The 24,909-nt window shown below is 42.6% G+C and overlaps 1 protein-coding gene across 3 annotated transcripts in view; it reads right to left on the reverse strand.

Annotated features, from left to right (window-relative positions):
- Positions 1 to 24,909, reverse strand: part of COPZ2 (COPI coat complex subunit zeta 2) — a 143,538-nt gene that overhangs the window by 114,704 nt on the left and 3,925 nt on the right. For 2 of the 3 annotated variants that reach the window (XM_082271878.1, XM_082271876.1), the window contains exon 2: positions 2,983 to 3,051. The exons of the other annotated variant lie outside the window; for it this stretch is intronic. In XM_082271878.1, coding sequence (XP_082128004.1) covers positions 2,983 to 3,051 — 69 coding nt within the window. The remainder of the gene's footprint in view (positions 1 to 2,982; positions 3,052 to 24,909) is intronic. 3 annotated transcript variants of the gene reach the window in all.

Below are 24,909 nucleotides of genomic sequence, written 5' to 3' on the forward strand. Positions count from 1 at the left end.
AAAGCACAGTGAAAAGGGGAGTAAGGAACCAATGTCATACTAAAGCACACCAAGCTCACATTTAAAAAACACCATGCTAGTCTTATGACAATCTCATGTAGCCATGCTCACATAAAGAGCGTGAAGGTTTTATTTACATGTCATGTGGTAAGGATGATGTAATGTATGATGTAAACTGCTTATTCATGGTTACATAGTTGGATGGTTGAATAAAGACACCAGTCCATCCAGTTCAACCTGATTTCTATGTCAAGTATTCCTGATTTCTATGTCAAGTATTCCTGATTTCTATGTCGACTGTCACAAATGGGTATATTGTGCTTTAAAACAAAGTAGGCCAATACTTGATAGAAACACAAGTTCTGTGTTGCTTATTACAAGCAAACAGATGTCAGCACACAAAGAGAATAAAAAGAAAACTCAGCACAGTAAAAAGTGTTTAGCTAGGGCCGCATATACGTGCCAGGTCTGGGGGGAAGAGGTAAAGCAAGAACCTGAGTGGTTGTGTCAAGTAACATGGACAGCTCTTGTTCACCTAAAGCTGAATTTCCGAAACTAATTACGTTAAATTGTAATGGTGTTGCACCCCCACTGTAGGGGTTAAATGCCCGTTCATGCCTGGGGACCATCAAAAGCAGTTTTACTTAAAGTGTTTCTTACCCCAACATTTCATATTCCAGATATGTGCCTGCTATACCATGTACTTGTATGATAAAGTATCCTGTTCTCTTTATATTGCTTTCTTTGTGTGAAATCCCTGGTGTTCCTGCCAGTCCCTCTGCTTTCCTATTTAAAACTGACCACACTAAGTTTGAGAGCACAGCAATGACAGTTCTCTAGCTATGCTGGGAACTCAGCCTGCTCTCCTCCAATGATCAGACTTGTCCTGACACACCCCCACTGTACAGCCATTCACTGGGAAGATCAATGTGCTGTTGCTTCTCCTTCCCAAAGCAACTATTCAGCCGAGAACAGAGAGAATATGATCACTTATAAAAAAAAGGGGAGGGGGACAAAAATGTGCTTATAATGTTGTTTTATATCTACACACAAATGTTTGGCCTTTCATTTCTATTTTAAACAAAATTAGTTGTTTTACAAGGTGATCGTTTACAATCACTTTAACCAATTCCCTGCTCCTGCAGGCTCCTCTATGCTGCTAGACCGGTCCCTGCAGCATCTTATCCCCTGTGCTTTAGACAGTCCTCTAATGTCATCAAGGCCAATGCAAGCCCATAGGCCTGCACTGGACATGAGAACACAGAGGGACACTCCAGTGCCGGAGTGAAGGGGAGCACTGTTTGCCAGGGAAGGTCAGTAGAAGTACTTTTCACGTCCCCTAGACTAAACAAGCAGTTAACCCTTGTAGTGTGGGCACAGACTGACTGCAAGGGAAGAATTCAGCTTTAGGTGGTGCATTTATATACACTTTGCAGAGGCATTTGCATGTACATTCATCCTGTTCAAACACCAGCAAAACTGAATGTTATGAAGCCCTTTTCCCTCAGATGTTGCTCATTCAGTAGAATAGTGGGAAGCAGGAAATACAGCATTATGGCTACTAGATAGTGCTAATAATCATAGCTAATAAATACTTATTTGCTATGATTATCATCATCTAGGCCCAAGACATTTAACAGCACAGATAAACTAAGCAGTGACAAGAAATGTTGACCTCGGTTCTTTAAGTAAATCCTTGCAAAATGATCTGGCTATCCATCTAGTGGCCATAATGAGATATTTTCCCGATTCACACTATTCTTATGAATGGAGAACATCTGGAGAAAAAGCCTAGTGATGCTCAATTTTGCTGGCACTCACACAGAATGAACATGCAGTTTCGCAGGGCAATAACCCGAATAGGGCTGCTCTGTAAACACCCCATAACTGCATGAATTGCATGCGGTTGGGGTGTGCTAGTGTGGGGTTCAAGCAATACAACACCTACTCACCATCTTCCAAAGCCAATGAGCCCTTAGTGCTATGAACTGCAACCCATGGACTCCTCACTACTGTAATGAAGGAACACTCGAGAACAAATGAACTGTTCACCCTAATTAAATTAAAGTCAAATTCCACCCAAAAGACTTTATTTTTGCAGTTTTTGTGGGTTACCGTTACAGAACACAAATTTTTTTTTTTTGGGCATCTGTGTCCTAACTGGGGCGATTTCCCTAACTTCCTGTCCTTGTGACATCACAGGTAACCTGACAGATAATCTGACTCCCCCTTACTCTACTAAATACATGCGCTTTTGTTACCGTCACTTCCTGTCCTTGTGACACCATTTTGCCAAGACAGGAAGTTAAGGTAAATCTCACCAATGGAGACAGGAATAGAAATCAGAGGTTTTTACTCTTCTTTCCCTCTATGAATAAAACAGAAAAAAAAAAAAAAGATCTAAGTAAAAGATTCAGTGCCGGTTCATATTTGTGCGATCAGAGATCGTATGTAATTCGGAGCGCACTGCTCCTAAAATTACATGCGATCTCTGTGCGGGGCAAATTCAGCCATACAGTTTGTATGGCTGAATTCGCACCTAACTCGCACAGGACCCTTTTTTTGGTCCGCAGCAGAATCGGATCACATGGTGGTTCACACTAGTGCAATCCAATTCTGTGCGAACTTGCAGATCGCACTGCGATATGCGATCTGATCTGGGGGTGTGAACTCTTAATTGACACCCCCAGCCTATCGCATATGGCAGTGTGAACTGCCAGTGGTGCGGATGCGATGTGGGAACATGCTGTATATTCGTAGCATTCCCGCATCGCACAAATGTGAACCGGCACTCAAACTGGACATTCTAATTTTTGTCTAACAAAAGAACAACCTAACGTTTAGCTACACAAAAGGAAATATTTAACTGGATTGGTTAATTCATGCTTTGTGCTTTAGTCACACCAGTACAAGCGGAAGGCAGTGATCAGTGCAGAGGGAATGCATTGTGCCACACACATGCAATTTACACTCAAGGTTTACTTTAGCCAGAAGTCGATGTCCATCCTGGTCCAATATGATGGCGGCTCTTATAGTGTAAAGCGTTGGCTCCTGTGGAAGATATTACAAGAGACTATAGTTTTACTTTGTCAGCACGTGAATGGATATTCAAAGTGAACACAGTTTCACCCTATTTATTAATATTATCCACTTATCCAAACTAACAATCTGCAAACCAAACAGATCACAGTGAACACTCATTGTGCTAGGTGAACAGCCTCTGTTCTTTTAGTAAATCACACTCAGTTTGCAGGGAAAGGAAGTTGATGAGTCAGCAACTGCAAGTCCAAGTGACCTCTGATCCAAGACTTATAGCAATATAAATAGCGACATATACAAGTCAGCACACATAAATCCCTTAGCACAAGTTTACATGTGCGATCACTTTTTAGAGGGTGATAGTGCAGCAGCTTGCAGGCATTCAGGAGGCAATACCGAATCCTCGGAAATGCAGGTTTTGTTTGCCAGAGATTTTAAATGGGGTTACTGATCTGCAACCACAAAGCAAGGATTTGGCTTGCTGTTGTGATGTGGTTCCACTGACTTTAATACCATACTTCACAAACACTAATACATTTTCCAAGGCCGCAAAGCATTGCAGCCACGCCATGTGTATAGCCCCCTCTGGCTGTATGTTATCTTATAGGTAGGAAATGTGGGGTGGTAAAACCATGGCTCAACCACCTGTTTTACAGATCCCTAGTTTCTTCGCCTTGCTGCAAACAAAAATATTCAAACCTGTTTTGTAAATAACGAGTGAGGCAATTTATTTTATGTATTTAGACAGCACCATCAATTTACGTAGCGCTTTACACACACACGTATATATATATATATATATATATTATATATACACACACACATACATACATACATATATATATCATCTCACAAAACTTAGTACACCCCAGAAATGACACTTTGCTACAATGTAAAGTAGAGTAGTGTAAATTTGCTGTCCTTTCAAAATAACCCAACACACAGCCATTAATGTCTAAACCACTGGCAACAAAAGTGAGTACACCCCTAAGTGAAAATATCCAAATTGGGTCCAAAGTGTCAATAGTTTGTGTGGCCACCATTATTTTCCAGCACTGCCTTAACCCTCTTGGGCATGGAGTTCACCAGAGCCTCACAGGTTGCGACTGGAGTCCTCTTCCACTCCTCCATGATGACATCACAGAGCTGGTGGATGTTAGAGACCTTGTGCTCCTCCAGCTTCTGTTTGAGGATGCCCCACAGATGCTCAATAAAGTTTAAGTCTGGAGACATGCTTGGCCAGTCCATCACCTTTACCCTCAGCTTCTTTAGCAAGACAGTGGTCGTCTTGGAGGTGTGTTTGGGGTCGTTACGTTGGAATACTGCCCTGCAGCCCAGTCTATGAAGGGAGGGAATCATGCTCTGTTTCCGTATGTCACAGTACATGTTGGCATTCATGGTTCCCTCAATGAACTGTAGCTCCCCAGTGCTGGCAGCACTCATGCAGCCCCAGACCATGATACTCCCACCACCATGCTTGACTGTAGGCAAGACACATTTGTCTTTGTACTCCTCACCTGGTTGCCGCCACACACGCTTGACACCATCTGAACCAAATAAGTTTATCTTGATCTCATCAGACCACAGGACATGGTTCCAGTAATTCATATCCTTAGTCTGCTTGTCTTCAGCAAACTATTTGCGGGCTTTCTTGCGCATCATCTTTAGAAGAGGCTTCCTTCTGGGACGACAGCCATGCAGACCAATTTGATGCAGTGTGCGGTGTATGATCTGAGCACTGACAGGCTGACCCCCCACCCTTCAACCTCAGCAGCAATGCTGGCATTACTCATATGTCTATTTCCCAAAGACAATCTCTGGATGGGACACTGAGCATGTGCACTCAACTTCTTTGGTCGACCATGGCGAGGCCTGTTCTAAATGGAACCTGTCCTGTTAAACCGCTGTATGGTCTTGGTCACTGTGCTGCAGCTCAGTTTCAGGGTCTTGGCAAACTTCTTATAGCCCTGGCCATCTTTATGTAGAGCAACAGTTCTTTTTTTCAGACCCTCAAAAAATTCTTTGCCATGAGGTGCCATGTTGAGCTTGCAGTGACAAGTATGAGAGAGTGAGAGCGATAACACCAAATTTAACACACCTGCTCCCCATTCACACATGAGACCTTGTAAGACTAACGAGTCACATGACACTGGGGAGGAAAAATGGCTAAATGGGCCCGATTTGGACATTTTCAATTAGCGGTGTACTCACTTTTGTTGCCAGCAGTTTAGACATTAATGGCTGTGTGTTGAGTTATTTTGAGGGGACAGCAAATGTACACGGTTATACAAGCTTTACACTCACTACTTTACATTGTAGCAAAGTGTCATTTGTTCAGTGTTGTCACATGAAAAGATAGAATAAAATATTTACAAAAATGTGAGGGGTGTACTCACTTTTGTGGGATACTGTGTACTGAATATATATATATATATATATATATATATATATATATATTCAGTACAGATAGATAGATATATTTTAGCTGCATGATTTTGGATCGATTTTTTTGCTTAGAATAAAGATCATGATTCTGAAGAACTTTTTTATTATAAAGATCTACCACCAGATTTAACATTAGGTTATCAAACAAGATGCCAATAAAATAAGACAGAATACTTTTTGTTTCAATCAAACAACATGGCTGAAAAGATAATAATGTAGCAGCTAGCACACACAAAGGTGAATATACAACTTCCAAAAAAAACATATGATAAACAAATTTAGTGCAGCGCTTTACATAAATGAAGAAAGTCCATTTGTTAGATAAATAAAGTCCTGCAGGTAACCAAGTTCCGTGAACAGGCTATCCTTTCTTGATTCAAAAGCCCACTTTGGCAGTGCGATGTGTCAAAACACTCACCAGAGAGCGAATAATATCCAGCATTCAATTATAAACAATTGCACCCAAAGTGTTGCACAGTGCTCCTTGTCCATGATAACCCTCCACCATACTATACACTCACCAGACAGTAAGCCATTGTCATAGAACCTGGTGACATCATAATCAGAACAGTAGGGGGTTAAGAGGACTTCACGAGGAACACCTTTTATGTCACAATTTCACCCATTCTCACTTCAGATACAAAAGATTATACAGAGACATTGGTCTATATTGAAAGAAAATTACCCCTCTATTACTGAATTCCATGCACCTCCTTTAGGCTCCATGTACACGGGACGTTGTTAAAAGTCCCTTTGAATGCTGGAATTTTTAGGACGTTTGAAACGTCCGTTCGGTCGCGTTTGTACCCGCGTTTAGTGGGCGTTTAGCGGCGTTTGCGGGCGTTTGCGTTTAGAAGCGTTTCTAGAGGTCAAAAAAATTATTCCCCTTTAAAATGGAAAAACACGAACGCTAAACGCTGGTCATCACGTTTGGACGCGTTCGGACGCGTTCAGACGCGTTCGGACGCGTTTGTGCGTTTGAAACGCCGGGAAACACACGTTCGAACGCAAATAATTGCGTTCTAAAAACAGTCCCTGAACGCAACTGCCTGCAAATGACTGTAAACGACCTGGTGTACATGGACAGATAAGATAAAATGTAGGTGGGTTCAGGGGCTTCTGAAAAAAACACCCAACTGCTCCTAAACGGCCATTTCCAGCGTCCCGTGTACATGGAGCCTTACCTTCTTACAGAAAAGGTAGAACATTGCAACATAGGTTAGTAAAATCAGACCATTATATTGCACCTAGCCCTATAGCTACATTCTTGGAGCCATGCAACACTGGCTGGTATTCATGTTTAAGTTGTCTTTGATGTAACTCTATAATAATTAAAGACAAGCACTTCTCACATCCTCATAGGGGACATATTATTGCTATAAGAAATCATTATACATGTCAATCAACTTAAGTAATTTACATTATTAAAAGAGAAGTATGGCTTTGTTTTTTTTCCCATATAAATACTTACATAGGTGGATGCAGCATCTGTCCGCAGTTCGATTGCTCGTTCTGACAGCTTGCTGAGCAGAGAGCTCTCCACTCTACCCCCTTCTTTCTCACTGGAGCCCTGGGCTATGGAGGGGAGGGAAGCGGCTGGCTCAGGCTCTCAGCGGCTCGCTGTAGAATGAACTGCACTCCTGTGATCCATAAACTAACTTTGGCTATACTTCTCCTTTAAGTGCTTGTGTTTTTTTTATGTAGGGGAAACCATGCAAAAAGTCAAAGATAGAATAATGCATTCTATGCATTAAGATAAAAAAAACTTTCTGTGAGCAGCAACCCCCCTCATACTTACCTGAGCCCATCTCTATTCAGCGATGTTGCACAAGAGCCTCAGCAGTCCCTCCTCATTGGTTGAGACAGCAATGGGGCGCCATTGGCTCACAGTGAGTAAGCCAATGAGGAGGGAGAGGGGGTGGGGCAGAGCCACGGCTCGGTGTCAGAAAGGACACACAGAGCAACAGTTCGGCTCAGGTTCCCCATAGCAAGCTGCTTGCTGTGGAGGCACTCAGCAGGAGGGGGGGGGGGGGGGGCCAGGAGCGCCAGCCAGGGACCCGAGAAGAGGAGGATCTGGGCTGCTTTGTGCAAAACAATTACACAGAGCAGGTAAGTATAACATGTTTGTTATTTTTAAACAAAAAAAAACATGAGACTTTAGTATCACTTTAAGCTTTTTTTTTTTTTCACCTGGTGATCCAGCCAATATGTCTGTTGTTCTAATATCGCCTTAACATCCACACAATAAAATTAGGGGAAAGTGTGAATAGAGAGGACCAGGTGTTTGCCTTGAATGCCTTGAAAGGTGATCCTTTGTGCTGAAAAGCCCAAGATATTTTACAGCACTGATAGACTAAGCAGTGACAAGGAACATTGGCCTTTCTTCTTTAAATAAATGCTTGCAAAATGATCCAATTGGAAATTTATGAGCAAGATACTGGAGACCCGTCCATGGACATTCTGGGACAATGAGAGTGCATCCCTTCTTTCAAAGGAAGCTCTGGTAATCAGGTAAACTGGACAGCTCGCATCAAATCAAGAAAGAGCAATCGCTTTAGAATGTGATAGAGACAGACAAAAGGCTGACACAATGTCCTCATTAAGGTGAAAGGAGTACATGACCAAAAGGATTGCCTGTGAAACAAAACAACCCTTGTTTCTGTAAAGAATGAGAAAGAGACTTAAGCCGGCCATAGATGGTTAGAATCTTGGCCGGTTCAGCATGGTCTAGAGTGGAAAGTGGCCAAATGAAACTCCCATAAAAGAAGCTACTATCAGCCTCAAACTCTCTGGGCCAACACCCTGGTGAATACCGGAGGTACAGAAGACAGGCTGAATGGCAAGACCACAATCTTAACGTGTTGGGGACCCAAAGCAAATAAAATAATAAATCACAAAAAAAAAAAAAAAAGATACACATTCTTGATGGCCACAACATACACTTGGATCTAAAAAGCTCCACAATGCAGTGCTCAGTGCCCATTGGTCACAATTAAGCCTATCACCGCAACATCCAGTCCAATTCAGATACAGCACTCCACAGTCAGGCAGCGGAAGGGTCAATCCAGATAGTTGCATATAGGGACCAGCTATACAACAAAGCTGTAGAAATCTTGCAGCAAAAGACAGCTAGCAAAAAGAATAGACTAGAGTTGTATGATTAATCATTACAAAATCGCAATCTCGATTCAACCCCCCTCACGATCTTAATCTGACATTTCCAAGATTCAGTGCAGAGCGTTCTCTGCTCACAGCTGACAGCTGTCAAAAAAAAAAAAAACAGCCAGCAAAGCAACATTGCTTAGCACTGAGTGCTAAGGAGAATCATTGTATCATTTCATTCTTATAGATCAAAGGGATGTAAATGAGGTCAGTTTAACCAATGAAAGACAAAGCCTTTTTCTGACACTTGTTGCTTACAAGTTAAAGCGGGGTTCCACTAATTTTTGTGTTTACTAAAAGTCAGCAGCTACAAAAAGTGTATCTGCTGACTTTAATAAACACACACTAACCTGTCCCACGATCCAGCGATGCGGCCGCCCAAAGCTTCGATTCTCTCCCTCTCCTCTCGGTGGCATCTCTAGTGTGGGCACCCGGCTGTGACAGATTGCGGCTTCACAGCTGGGTGCGTACGCATTGTGAATGGCCAGGCAATCTTCTGGGACCTGTGATGTGACCCAGAAGATTGCAGGGAGGGGGGAGAGGAGAACTTCCACTCGAGCCGCCTAGGCGGCCCAAGCGGAAGTGGGAGCGGGTACCTGTCAAATCTAGGTACCCGCTTCCCCCCCCCCCCCCAAAAACAAATGACATGCCAAATGTGGCATGTCAGGGGGGTCAGCAGTATTTAAAGCGGAAGTTCCACTTTTGGGGTAGAACACCGCTTTAAAATTGCTAGAAAATTACTTACAACCCCCAAACCTTAGTTATATTTTTTTTTAGCAGAGACCCTATAGAATAAAATGGAGGTTGTTGCAATATTTTATGTCACACTGTATTTGAGCAGCGGTCTTTCAAACACATTTTTTTGGGGATTTAAAAAAAAAAAAACAGTAAAGTTAGCCGATTTTTTTTGTATAATGCAAAAGATGATGTTACCCCCGAGAATCGTGATCTTTATTTTAGGCAAAAAAAACCCTGTTAGACTAACAGTATTTCTGTGAATCTTCCAGGACAGCTACTTAGAGAGATGATTGGCTCTGCCTTCTAGAGAAAACACAAATCAAACACAATTTAAAAAGCCCTCCTCTTCCTTTGACCCTCAGTTATTTTGAAGATTAAGTAAACCTCCACCAATATGCACAAGGCAGAGGAAAAATAGAAAAAAAAACTCAGTAACCACCACCACCACCATGATATATAACAATGGTGCTCAAAAAGAATAGAGTGGGAATCCAGGCGCTGTCCTGGAGATTTATGGAAATACCGTTAATGGTAAGTCTAACAGGAGTTTTCCCCCTTCATCTTCCAGGACAGCTACTTAGAGAGGATAAGCAAGATTTTATACCTTAGGGAGGGACGACAGCCTGCAGCACTTTCCTTCCAAAGGAGAGGTCCTGGCTGGAGAGCACTCTATAATGCCTGATGAACGCATGAGAAGATGACAGAACCGCAGCTCTGGAAATGTATTCCCACGATGCTCCCGCTCTTTCTGCCCGAGATATGGCCATAGATCTAGTAGAATGCACCCTAATTCTGTTAGGAGGGGCCTGACCTGAAGAAGTGTAAGCTTCACAAATGGTTTCCCTGATCCATGGAGCAATGGAGCTCCTGGGGACCCTGGAACCCTTCCTGGACCCACTAAATGAAACTAGAAGCTGAGAGGATTTTCTAAATTCGCTGGTCATTTCTAAATAACGAAGAAAACATCTTCTAACGTCAAGGCAACTAAACCTTTCCTCCTTCGGATTTCTGGGAGAGGTACAAAAACTAGGAAAGATAATCTCTTGTGATCTGTAAAACCTAGAGGAAACCTTAGGCAAAATTCTCAAAAAGGGGTCCTTAAAGGAAAGGGATTCTAAATCTGAAATCCTTCTGCCCAAAGTGATGGCTAAAAGAAAAGTTATCTTCATAGATGAGGTAAAAATGGTCTTTATAAAAGACCAAAATACAGCGCTTGCTGAAATCGGTGAGTGCCAATACCTATACCACTCACTAGATATATATAAATTTCAATCTCAGTATGAACTGTACCATCTGATAAAATGATTCAACATATATCCATTAAAAATACACAGAGAAGGAGACCACCCCCTCTAGTGGATACATATATAAAATTGGATACACATATACATGAAATATAAATACTAAATATTAATAGTGCCAAATAAAGTCCAAATTTTATAAAGTGACTTCAGTGCTTAAAAAGGTGGTGAAAATGTCCTTAGTGATAAATCAATGTTCAAATCCAAAAAGGTGCAAGTGCTCTGGCATGGTTTACCGTGACATAAATTCCTTCATAAATAGATAAACTGGATCACTTACCAGACTGAGTGGGTTCTATATACCATATGGCACTAGAACCTATTACGCTTGAGAAGCCCCCTGGGCTTGGTAGGTTTTCCCCCTTGAGTGATCCTGTGAGCTGCTGTGGGCTCCTCTATGCTCCGGGGTACCCAATTGGTGTTGATATATAAAGAAGAGAAAGGCCCCAAATGGTGTAATATAGTTTTAAAATTTCCTTTATTGCCCAATAATTCGGGTAAAAGCAGTTTAAAACATCACTGGTGGTCTAGCAGTGCGGGCTGCTCGTCCTCCTCACAGAGCGAAGGTCTTTCTTCCGGCTTGCGCTCCACCTCGTGACGTAATGACGCTGTGCGGTCCAAACTGACGTGTTTCGTCACTTCCGGTGACGTCCTCAGAGTTTCTTCATAGACACTGACTTTAGGGAAATCTCACTCAAGGGTTCAAAGGGAGCTTTTGTAAGCGCATTCAGCATTAAAGACAAATCCCATGGACGTATCTGTACAAGTAATCTAGGCGTATGTCTGGCCCTAGACAAAAGAAAACTTTTAATCAATTGATTCTCGGCCAGCCTGACATCTAGGAAACGTGACAGGGCAGAAATCTGTACTTTTAGGGTACTAACAGAAAGGCCTTTTTCAACTAGAAAAAGGAATCAATCTCAGACCTATTCTGCCAGGTCACAAACGACTTCCAGACTTTGCCATAAATTCTTCTTGTGACTAATTTACGGCTGTCTAGAATAGTACTAATAACCTTTTCCGAACACCCCTTTACCTAATAACCTTTTCTGAACACCCCTTTAACTCTAGGATGAGCCACTTAGCCTCCAGGCCATCAGCTAGTAAATCTGAGGGTTTCGATGGAACAATGGCCCTTGCCGGAGAAGGTCCCTTTGATCTGGCAAAAGCCACGGGGGAGTTGTGGAGAGGAATCTCAGAATCGCAAACCAACTCCTTCTCAGCCACCAAGGAGCTATTAGGATTACATACGTCTGTTCCTGAACAATCTTTTGGATCACCATAGGTAGCATGGCAAATGGCTGTAAGGCATAAGAAGGATTGAACCTCCATTGCAAGGTCAGCGTGTCTGTTCCCAACGCCATAGTCTCTCTTTCCAGTGGGAAGAAGGCTGGGAGCTTCGAGTTCTGACTGGACACGAAAAGGTCCACTGAGGGTACTCCCCATCTCACTGTCATCTCCTGGAATACTTCCCTGTTCAATTCCCAGTTGCTGCTGCTGACTCTTACTCAGCTCAAATATGCTGCTAGAATATTTGTTGTGCCCCTGACGTGGACGGCCCTGAATGAAGCAATAAAACTTTCTGCCCAGGTCAGGATCTGCTGGGTCAAGGATAAGAGACAGTTCGAGCAGGTGCCCCCCCTTGTTGAGGTAAGCTGAAAGTCTGAAAAGATTAACAGCTTGCTTGCCTGGATTCTTGGCTCAAGAGCCAACATAGCCCTCCCCACTGCAAGGAGCTCTCTGTAATTGGACGACTGAGTGAGCTCCCCAACCCCAAAAACTAGCATCTGTGGTAACTTTTATGGGTGAAATCTGTGTCCAAGTCGTTCCACCCCCGAGAGATGTTCTGGATGTTCCCACCAGGAAAGACCCAGCAAATTAACATCAGAAAGATGAATCATTCGATTCAAGGACACCCTCCTGCGATCCCAACATCTGAGAAGAAAAGACTGAAGGGGTCTGGAGTGCAATTGAGCCCATGGAACTCCTGGGATTGCTCCAGTCATGAGACTTAACAACTGCATTATCTGATGAGGGGGGGCCTGGGGCAGTAATTTGAAATTCTATACTGACAGAATGGTCTTTGATATCTTCTCTGCTGGAAGAGATATCACTTGTTTTACTGTGTCTATTTGGTAACCCAAGAAGGCGAGACCTTGAGATATTACCAGACACGACTTGTCTAGATTTATCCTCCAGCCCAGACTCTGAAGGGTCTGTAAGATAAACTCTAGATCTCTTGCTAGCTTTTCTTTCTCTTTCGCAAAGATTAAGAAATCGTCTAGATATGGAACAATAGATATCTTCCGTAAACGAAAATAGGCCATGACCTCGGCCATAACTTTCATAAAATTTCTCGGGGCTGCCGAAAGTCTGAATGGCAGGGCTCTGAACTGCCAGTGACGTGGTACTTTTTTGGTGAGAACTGCAAACCAACCTTAAAAATGTTTGGTGACTCTGACAAAAAAAAAATATATAAAAAAAAAAAACATTATTGTATAAAAAAAAAAAAAAATTTAAAGTGCCACTGTGCTTATGTGCAAATGCGAATGCATAGGTTGTAAACAGTGATTGCACCACACATGTGAGGTATTGCCGCGAACATCAGAGCGAGAGCAATAGTTCTAGCACCAGACCTCCTGTGCCACTCAATCGGTAACCTGTAAAGGCGTTTAAAGTGATGCCTATGGAGAATTTAAAGCACCATAGTTTGCCACCATTCCACGGGTAGACGCAATTTTAAAGTGTGACATGTTTGGTATCAATTTACTTGACGTAACATAATTTTTCACATTATACAAAAAAACTTTACTGTTTTGGTTTTTATTTTTTATTTATGAATGTTTTTTTTCCCAAAAAATTGCGTTTGAAATACCGCTGCGCAAATACCATGTGACATAAATTGCAACACACACCATTTTATTCTATAAAGTCTCTGCTAAAAAAAATATATAATGTTTGGGGGTTCTAAGCAATTTTCTAGCAAAAAAAGTCGATTTTTACATGTAGGAGCGAAGTGTCAGAATAGGCTTGGGAAGGAGGTGGTTAAGTTGTTAATCAAACGAAATTTGCCTGAGGGCTTTTTTTTTTACCAAAAACACGTGGGAATAAAACCCCCGAAATCTTTGTCCCTCTGGAACAGCAGAGATTATTCTCTCTGACTCCCATAGAGAGAGTAGTTCTAACATGCCCTGTTTTCGCTCCAGGCCCCTGGGCAGCTGGGTGAGAACAATTCTCTGGGGTGGGGGTAGGTTGAATTCTAACCTGTAACCCTCTCTTATAATATCAAGAATGAAGGCATTTTTGGTGATCTCTGTCCAATGATCAACAAACATTGTCAACTTTCCACCCACCGATAACCTGGCGTCACTGCGAACATTTGGCAGGGGCTGAAGGAGCAAAGAGAGCCCCCCTTTTGATTTATCTTTATTAAATGACTACTTCTTCTTGGTCTGGAAAGCACCTAATTTAAACTCAGATCTTTTCTTAAAGGGACGAAAGGGTTTCTTGTCCGGTGGTTTAGTTTTCCTTGCTGGAAACCGCTTAATCTTTTCTGGGGAACATGCCAAAACTTCCTCTTAGGTTGAACCAAGCAAGAGTTTCCTCTCAAAGGGAATACCACACAATTTATTCTTGGAAGCTAAATCCCCCTCCCAAGATTTCAGCCAGATAGCACGTCTACTGGTATTAATAAGTGCTGATGTTCTGGCTACAGACATAACAGATTCAGCTTCAGCATCAGCTAGGAATACCACAGACTTTGCCACCAGGGGGAGGGATTCCCTTATCTCCTCCTCCGGAGTATCAGAGGCTAGTAAGCCACCCAATCTTTGAATCCATACGTCCAGATTTCTAGCAACACGAATGGAAGCTAGGGCTGGACCTAGGGAGAAGGATAAAGCATCCCAGGCTTTACGCAGCAGTGTGTCTGCTTTCCTGTCCATTTGGTGCTTTCAGTACGCCTGAATCCTCAAAGGAGAGATCAGATTTTTTTAGATACCTGGGATTGAGGTGTATCTAATCTAGGGCATTTAAAAAATACATACTCCACTTCAGATTGAAAGGGGAAACATCTCTTATGACCCTTTGTTTGGAACAATCTTCTTTCAGGTTCGTTCCATTCAGAAAGGATCATGTCTTTTAAGGACTGATGGACTGGAAAGGTCAGAACTTTAAGACCCAGCCAGACCCCTGTACATTTTAACCTGCACTGACTGGACCGGTTGAGGTACTTCAATCTGTTCAGAAGTATAGATAGTTTTTAAAAGCTCATTAACGGTGCACGTGGAACCGAGAGAGGACATTTATTGATCGGGTCCACATGCCTCCGGGCCTCCTATGTGAAAATAGCCTCTCGGGGAGCCAGGATAAGTATCTGCGCTATTAACACAGCTAGAAAAACCCATAATGCAGTGGAGGACAGCGGGATTGACAAAGAAAAAACTCCTCCCACCCGCACAACAATGTAATAAATAAGTTGCGCTAAAAATGAAACATATAATGTGATTATATGGTGAAAAAAAGTCCGTAATAATGTCCAAAAATTGGAAACATAAGATCAAGTAATCAGCGAAGTAACTGTGCAGGTACCGCTTACCAGAAGCAGGGTATGTGAAAGCCAAATTACGACTGACAACTCCAAAGGACCTCAGGAAGTAGACCCCAGTGGACCTCGTGATCCCCACGTAGATCTCCTCAGTAAGGTATTGGTATGTGGAATGAAAAACAAAACGCCATAGCGTAAAACCACAAAAACAAATTCAAAAAGTAACACCCAAAGTGATTGGGAGCACCAAGGATCCCGTGTTGGAGAGTGAGTCTAGTGAATAGACGTGAATAAAGAAAGGAAACTGGATCCCCACAAAACTCAATAGGTACTTCTTACCAAAGTGTATTAAGATAATCACCAGACAGGTATATCAGACAGAAAAGTCAGACACCTCCCCCAGTAGGACTGCAGCTTACCAAAGAGATAAATGTGAAGAGCAAAAACGATTAGAGGGTCCCAATCTTGCAAACCAGGGAGGGCAACACCAATTGTAAATACCCTTACCGACTCCAGGTGGATAGTATGCAAATGAATGTACAAGGGGACCAATCCACTAGGACCTCCGCTGGAAACTCCAATGGGGACTCAGGATGCAGATGACACATCAACCATGGAATACAAAGGAGCACACCATAGCATAAAACCCACGGATGTTTATTAAATAAAAAGGACAAACACTTACAAGCATCAGATGACAAAGGCCAAAGGAGAGAGGTAACGGCCGCCGGCCGGACGGCTCCGCTCGCCCGTCCTTCGTGGACAATAACGTGAAGGTGACGTCAGCACGCCGTGACCTGACGCGTTTCATCAAAGATGATGTTCTCAAAGGTGACCTGTCACAAGATCACCAACCTGCACAGCCGACCACATCATCCGGGGATGCAGTACTCCTTGCTATAATTTTCAGCCCTCCTGCAGCAGGAACTGAATAAAGCATGTAATATTATTACTACAGACTTGACAAGTGATTTTCAAAATATTGGTGGACAGCTGGACACCAAAGAGTCCAAAGTGGGTGGCACAGTAAAAAGGGCCTATCAAAATTCCAATATGATCACCTCCCTTCAAGACTAACTAGATCAAGCACAGGCTAAAATTGAGGACCTGGAGAATAGATCCAGAAGATATAATTTCAGGATAAGGGGAGTTCCAGAGTCTATCGTGAATTTGGAAGATGCTGTCCACTCCCTAATGAAAGATTAGATACCCGACATCCCCCCCCCCCAACAGATGGAAAAAGATAGGGTCTACCGGACCCTGACGGCCCCGAGATCTCATGGTCTACCCAGAGGTGATCTAGTGAAGCCACATTTCTACAGGATTAAAGAGAAAATCTTGAAGGAGGCAAGAATTAGAGGCGATCTGACCATGCTCGGGTTACACTGTCCAAATTTTTGCAGACATTCCCCAAGTGACAATTCAAAAGCATCGATCATTGAAACCCCTGCTTGCACATCTAGTTAAGCACCAAATTAAATATAGCTGGACATTTCCCATCCATTTATCTTTCTCATACAAGGGCAAATCACACTCCTTCAATCAAGTTTCCAGTCAGGAGAGGAGGTGCTTTTGGATCTGGGCCTGATCTCTAAGGAATCTCCCCTCGACATAGCTTCACGTTACAGATCGCCCGGTTTCACCACTGTGGTTCCAACTGAAGCGACCTGCCTCTAGGAGATCTCCATCTATCACTTGATTGGCCTAGGGACTTTTGTCGCTGTTTCAATTATCTCGCTTTTGAGACTGGAGGTCCTTCCATTGGTCCCTGACCACCTCTCAGGACTCTTCCTTGGTTCAACCTCTGGCTTGCAGTTGTGACCGGACTTAGATATATGACTCACAAACATGCGACAATTAACTCTTTAAAAACATTTGCAGGCATTATGGTTATATTTAAAATTCTACATTTGATATAGTTTCAATATACGTATAAGCAGTGGGTTCCTCCGTCCCCCGCCCTTTTTTTTTTATGGCCAATACGTTTATGTCCTTCTGACAATGTCTATGTGTTGCGCGCTTTGCCGATTCCCCCTTGCTTCTAGGCCTTTTAAAGATGTTGGGTTAAAAGGGCCGGGTCGGAAATGCATGCCTTCGGCTTTCGAGTGGCGGCAACTTCACACCAAAATCTGGGGGCATCCCCCCCTCCAACAGCTGTAGTACCAAAGTAGCTATGTTCTTTAGATTGTCATTTCATTAATGTTTGCTTATGCGCCGATAAAAGGCACTCTGCTTTTTTACGAAATCTTTGTTTTTTTCACCTGTCCGAGCTCTTTTATTCTAGTGCACCTTTCTGTCTAGGACTAATGGCAACCCGACAGAACTCTCGATTTCTGAGTACGGTCCAGGGACTCTCTAACAGGCAAGTACAGTCCACTGAACCTTTATGTTAAAGACACCCCCATCTGATTTTAAGATCCTGACGCATAATGTCCAGGGTCTTAATTCTCCTACCAAACGGACAATGCCCATTCAGAACTACCATAAATTAGGCATTGATATTCTTATCAATAAAAAGAAAAGACGGTTGTCACATCCCAGCACCTGGAGCACTGTGAATGGATTAATAAGAATTCACCAAGCACAATTTTGATTGCATTCTATTGCTTGGACTTTTAAACACTACTTGGAGCACATTTATATATTTATACTTTTTTATATATTCTTATGTGATTTTTTTATATATCCTTATGTGATTTTTGTATGGAATTCTTTATATATTTATTTATTGGTTCACTGATCCACACCTTTGTGGATTAATTTACTTTGAGAAGCACAAGCACTTCTTAATTGACGGTTGTCACATCCCAGCACCTGAAGCACTGTGAAGGGATTAATAAGAATTCACCAAGCACAATTTTGATTGCATGCTATTGCCTGGACTTTTAAACACTACTTGGAGCACATTTATATATTTATATTTTTATATATTCTTATGTGATTTTTGTATGGAATTCTTTATATATCTATTTATTGGTTCACTGATCCACACCTTTGTGGATTAATTTACTTTGAGAAGCACAAACACTTCTGAATTGAAATTGCACTGGTATGCACTTTTCTTTGCTAATTGCACCAATAGTAGATCATATATATATTTGTAGCAATTTTTAATCACATATATTACACTTTAAATCACCTATTAATTTTTATAACACGTGATATATTAAGATTACCAGCGCCTTTTTACCTATGATATATACCTATTGATATTCTTATACTCCAGGAGACACACTTTTCTCGCACCTCTGTTCCCAAATACTTAAACGCTAGATACCCCACTTTTTTTTGCCTAATGGCCCGGATAGGAAGAGAGGAGTAGCAATTTGCATAGCAAACCCACCATGTTTATTAAAGATAAAGAAGGTAGATATATTATGGTGGCAGGGAAAATAAATGATCATGCAGTCACACTGAAATCCTATTACGCCCCCAACACAGGTCAGACACCCTTCTTTCGTTCAATGTTGGAGGTCTTGATGCCTCAAGCACATTTCCTAGCGACACTTCATAGAACTTATTCTCCTCTACGGCAATGAAATATCTATGCAGGAATCTCAACAGGCACACTGGTCGCATCTCCAAGATCTACAATATGTTGACTTCAGTCCCCACCAAGTTTTATATGAAAAAATGGGAACAAGACATCAATGAGACACTGGAGGTGGAGGATTGGTGTAAAATGGAACAATATATGTCTAAAGCTAACATTAACACTTCACTGATTTAGGCGAATTACAAAGGTGGTATATGGTGCCAGTGAGTGGCATCTTGTGTCCCGGGTGCCTCCCCACTGTGCTTTAGAGGCTGCGGCCGGGAGGGCACGATGTTCCATACTTGGTGGACCTGCCCAAAAGAGGAGATTTTGGATCCGCATATATAACGTTATTTACACGCTTACCCAGGTGAACCTCATCAAATCACTAATACAGGCGCTGTTGGGCCGTCCGGTGGAGGGGACCACAGGACATAAAAGAAGGCTCATAACATTTATTTTTTTGGCAGCTAGAATTGCTGTAGCAAGATCATGGAGATCTATCACAGTCCAGTTTGGTAAAGTCCAAGCTGTCCTGGATCATGGTTAATGAACGTTTTTCAGCAATTCTGAAAGATAAAGTTGCCTTTTTCCATAAAATATGGGATCCATGGATTATGTACCTCTTGGATACCTCATAGGATGCTAACACCAAAGCCCTCCTGGACAGGATAGAGTGCACTTCTTGCACTTCTACCTTTGTGTCCTATTCCCTCTTTCGCTTTACTTTACTCGCCCCTTGTTTCTCTTTATATGTTCTGTATATTAAGAGCCCTTCTTCAATCTGTGCCCTGAAGATGTACTGCATGTTGGACACAGCCAGCACGATATGCTTCGCCTGACTCCCCCCCCCCCCCCCAATCTGTTGGGCTCTGATAGAGAGACTGGGTAATATCACTAACACTGCAGCAACATCCCTGTACCCCCCCCCCATGCGACTTAAGTGGAGGGGTGAGGCGTAGCGGGGCGAGAGAGGGTGCTGTCTTAGGGACCACAGCTTTGGTCTTAAGTTCCTTCATGGTAAATAAATGGTCCTAGAGGAAAATATATTGAGTCATCATGATCAGTACTTATGTAACCAGATATACAATTTATCAATAATATTGGATGATGTTGTACCTGCTGATTTTTTTTACTCTTTGTTAAAAATCTCAATAAAAACTATTGGAAAAGAAAAAACTCATTAACATCTTCCAATGGAAAAAGATATTTAGGTGAGCTAACAGCTTCCTCAACCTCTGAAACAGAATCCTCATCGGAAATAGAAGCTGAATTATCTCCTTCCTCTATATCAGACCCATCCCTAGAACTAATGGTCTCTAATCCTAAAGGAAGTACGGATCTAGCTGAAACTATGGCTAAAGGCTCCTGAACTACCATGGTGGGCTTAGAGGTTGAAGGGCCGAGGCCAGCCAGACTGTCACTAAAAGACTGAAAGGAGGAAACTATCTCCTTCAGCAAAGACATCAATTCCTTTATAGAGGCAGCTGACTCTGCACCTGCTACTGAGGAAATACATTTGTCACAGACCTACAATTCCCACACTTTTTCTTAGATGTTTAGTCCGTCTGGAAAAAAAAAAACACAGCGCAAAAAGAATAACTTTTCCTGATTGTAATTTATTCCCCACACTGGCTCTAATGGCCCTCTCAGAAAGGCACATACCTTTGGAACAGTGTTGGAGGAAGAGGCAGCCGCTGGCTCAATCTGAGCGGGTGCTCTATCCACAGGAATATCCTCTGATCCTCTAAGAATCTGCTCCATTCCATGGAAGAGGAAACCCCCGGTGTGCACTGCTAGTGTAAGTCCTCGCCCGCCAGGACAGCGCTCCGCTGCCTGAGCCACTGAGACTCTCTGCAGCCAAAAAATCAGTCACCATACCCACTGGCTATTGGGGAGATAAGAATCTCTGCGTCCGGAAGTGTGCCCTGCTGCTTCCGCGCCATCTTGCCACGTCACTAGAAGTGCGTCATCAGATACCATTTTGCTACACCCGAGGTGAAGGAAGCATACAGAGACGCCCACACACGATCCTCTTCCCCATGTGTATCTAGTGGGACGTACCTCAGAGCCCGGGAGCCAATAAGTGAGAGTTGCCCTACAGATTAAGGCAATTACCACTATAAGAGAAAACCCTCTGAGTAATAGCAGAATTACAGTAGACAAGCCACAACTAGTCTAATACCTGTAACCTAAAGAGGATGGGGTCCGCCAACCACAGTAACCAGACCCAAGAAAACAACAAATGTTATGGTGTGTGTACTCCTGAAGGTCTGGAAACACAAAAAAACTGAGGGTCAGACGAAGGGGATGGCTTTTTAAATTGTGTCAGATTTGTGTTTCCTGTAGAAGATGGAGCCAATCATCTCTCTAAGTAGCTGTCCTGGAAGGGGGAAAATTGTGATTCTCATTGTGGCCAGAATTGTGCAACTCTAGGTTAGACATTTCTCAGCCGAAAAGGTGTTGATCCGTCTATGACACGATCACAAAACGAAGGCATGCTGAGAGTAGAAGGGGTTATTCTGTTTGCCCATGTCCAATCCTCCTGTAAAAGAAAAGCTACAAATGTTTTCATTGTTCAGCAGGCACACCAAAACTAGAACAGTATGCAAGTATGCAATCTGGATGAATCACTTCTGACAAGTTTTCCTGACGCCAAGAGAAAAAAGGGGACACGGGAGGGAGCTCCAGCTAATTGACAGCCTCAGCTCTGCTCCTGTGTGAAGGGGGGGGGGGTGTAGGGGCAAGCACAGAAGAGGAGGGGCAAAGAGTGCTGGCAGGGGACCCCAGAAGAGAAGGTTTGGCCTGCTCTGTGCATTACCATTGCATAGAGCTGTTTATAGTATAACATGTTTAGTATTTTCATAAAAAAAAAAGATTATCCTTTAATAATGCTTTTACCCTAGCTACTCTTAAAACTGTCCCCTCCCCACACCTATGTTTACTAACTGATGTAGGAATGATGTATATACTTACCTATTTTCAGGCTGCTCCAATCATGTTATTTCCTGTGTCATACAGTCGTGGCTGCAGGGGAGAGGAGAGAGCACTCCTTCAATGGCTGGGAAAGCCAGAAAAGGGGATGATATCCATAGGCTCCTATAGCCCATCTGTTTTCGGTGGTCCCTCCTCTCTTCTGTTGAAATCAGGGAGCCCGATCACGTGATGGGACTGGAAAGGCCTGAAATGTACAGAGCCTTGGAAAAGTATTTACCCCCTTGGCTTTTTACCTATTTTGTTACATTACAGCCTTAAGTTCAATGTTTTTTGTTCAATTCATTTTATGTGATTGATCAGAACACAATAGTCTAAGTTGGTGAAGTGAAATGAGAAAAATATATACATAAAACTATTTTTTTGAAAAAGAAAAACGGAAAATTGACATGTGCGTATATATTCATCTCCTTTGTTATGAAGCCAATAAAATTACCTTCAGAAGTTACATAATTAGTGAAATAATGTCCACCTGTGTGCAATCGAAGTGTCACATGATCTGTCATTACATATACACACCTTTTTTTGAAAGGCCCCAGAGGCTGCAACACCTAAGCAACAGGCACCACTAACCAAACACTGCCATGAAGACCAAGGAACTCTCCAAACAAGTAAGGGACAATGTTGTTGAGAAGTGCAAGTCAGGGTTAGGTTATAAAAAAAATATCCAAATCTTTGATAAACCCCAGAAGCACCATCAAATCTATCATAACCAAATGGAAAGAACATGGCACAACCGCAAACCTGCCAAGAGACGGCCGCCCACCAAAACTCACGGATCGGGCAAGGAGGGCATTAATCAGAGAGGCAGCACAGAGACCTAAGGTAACCCTGGAGGAGCTGCAGAGTTCCACAGCAGAGACTGGAGTATCTGTATATAGGATGACAATAAGCCGTACGCTCCATAGAGTTGGGCTTTATGGCACAGTGGCCAGAAGAAACTTTCAGCAAAAAAAAACAAAAATGGCACATTTTGAGTTTGCGACAGGGCAGGTGGGAGACTCCCAAAATATATGGAGGAAGGTGCTCTGGTCTGATGAGACTAAAATTGAACTTTTCGGCCATCAAAGAAAACACTATGTCTAGCACAATCCCAACACATCATCCAAAGAACACCATCCCCACAGTCAAACATGGTGGTGGCAGCATCATGCTGTGGGGATGTTTTTCAGCATCCGGGACTGGGAAACTGGTCAGAGTTGAGGGAAAGGTGGATGGTGCTAAATACAGGAATATTCTTGAGCAAAACCTATACCACTCTGTGCGTGATTTGAGGCTAGGACAGAGGCTCACCTTCCAGCAGGACAATCACCCCAAACACACTGCTAAAGCAACACTTAAAGAGGAAGTAAAGCCCCCCAAAAAAAAACAAGAAAAAAAAGCCCTGTAAAGAGAAAGGCATAATGAGCTAGTATGCATCGCATTCTAGCTCATTATGTAGTACTTACCTTAAAACGAAGCCCCCGCCGTGCCGCCACCACAGCGACAGGACGGCGACATGTCCGGCCGTCCGGGTTCGCGTCCTCCGGCCATCTGATTGGCCGGAGGCGCGATTACATCACTCCCGCGCCTGCGCGTGGGAGCCGCCGTTCACGGCACTGAGCTCTGAAGGAACGACACGGGTGGCCGTTCCTTCAGAGCACCTGCGCCGATGACGTCATTGGCAGTATGCACTCTAAATATCTCCTAAACGGTGCAAGTTTGGGAGATATTTATAGCACCTATAGGTAAGCCTTAATATAGGCTTACCTATAGGTAAAAGTTTGTGAGGTGGGTTTACAACCTCTTTAAGTGGTTTAAGGGGAAACATGTAAATGTGTTGGAATGGCCCAGTCAAATGGGCCATACACACTATAAGATTTTCTGAAGACTTTTTCCTTTAGACTTACCAATAGCATATAATATGAGGTCAGACCTAAACACTTTCAATTTGTATTCAATCTGGCAGGCCCTTGAACTACATAGAAAAGGTAAATCTGAAGGAAATCTAACCACAAAAGTTGGATAGTGTGTATCCAGCTAAAGCCCAGACCTCAATCCAATAGAAAATCTGTGGTCAGACTTAAATATTGCTGTTCACAAGCGCAAACCATACAACTTGAAGGAGCTGGAGCAGTTTTGCAAGGAGAAATGGGCAAAAATCCCAGTGGTAAGATGTGGCAAGCGCACAGAGACTTATCCAAAGCAACTTGGAGCTGTGATTGCCGTAAAAGGTGGCTCAACAAAGTATTGACTTTAGGGGGGTGAATAGTTATGCACATTGACTTTTTTTGTTATTTTGTCTTATTTGTTGTTTGCTTCACAATAAAAAAAAAAAAAAAAAATCTTCAAAGTTGTAGGCATGTCCTGTAAATTAAATGATGCAAATCCTCAAACAATCAATGTTAATTCCAGGTTATGAGACAACAAAACACAAACAATACTTTTGCAAAGTGTAATGATATCCTGCACTGGATATACGAAAAGCTGTCGAAAGCGGCCATGTTGTTCAGTCATTATAAGTCAGCCATGACAGGCAGAACAGTTATACACGCAGTGATATTCTCCTCCCTCCCCACCTCAGTTAACTCATGGAATGCATTGGTTTTACACTTCAAAAGAACCGTTATCTCAGAGACCTAAAACCACTAATTGAGTTCTGGCAGGATGTTTGCTTCTTCCAAAACAGGCCTGTAGTAAAACTTTGAACAAATCCATTAAGAATAATCAGCAGCTCTGCTCATTAAAAACTTAATAAATACATACACGATTCATAAATGCAGACAGGAACATGACACATTAACAATAAGTATATAATTGGATGAGAAATGTCATACTGATTGAATTAAGAGCATGCATGACCGCCCTATCACATATAGAATAGAAGATAGGTGCCAGATATTCCCTGGCTGACAAGTTTATCTGACATATTCTGTGTTTGGTATCCCTGGATGCGAAATTACATGCTGAATGATAAACTATCAGTTTAAAGATATAACCAATACATATTTTGAGATATGAATAGTGGTATAAAACTGTCCAAAGAGGAAGGTCCTGATATTGTCATAACCCCAGGACAGCCCATTGCCACTCCATTTTAATTGGTGAGGGGCATCTGTCAACACCCCTTTGATCCCAGAGACAAAGCTTACTCCTACCCAGTTATCAGA

The sequence above is a fragment of the Pelophylax lessonae genome, assembly GCF_965119305.1.
Source record: "Pelophylax lessonae genome assembly, chromosome: 11".
Lineage (NCBI taxonomy): Eukaryota > Metazoa > Chordata > Amphibia > Anura > Ranidae > Pelophylax > Pelophylax lessonae.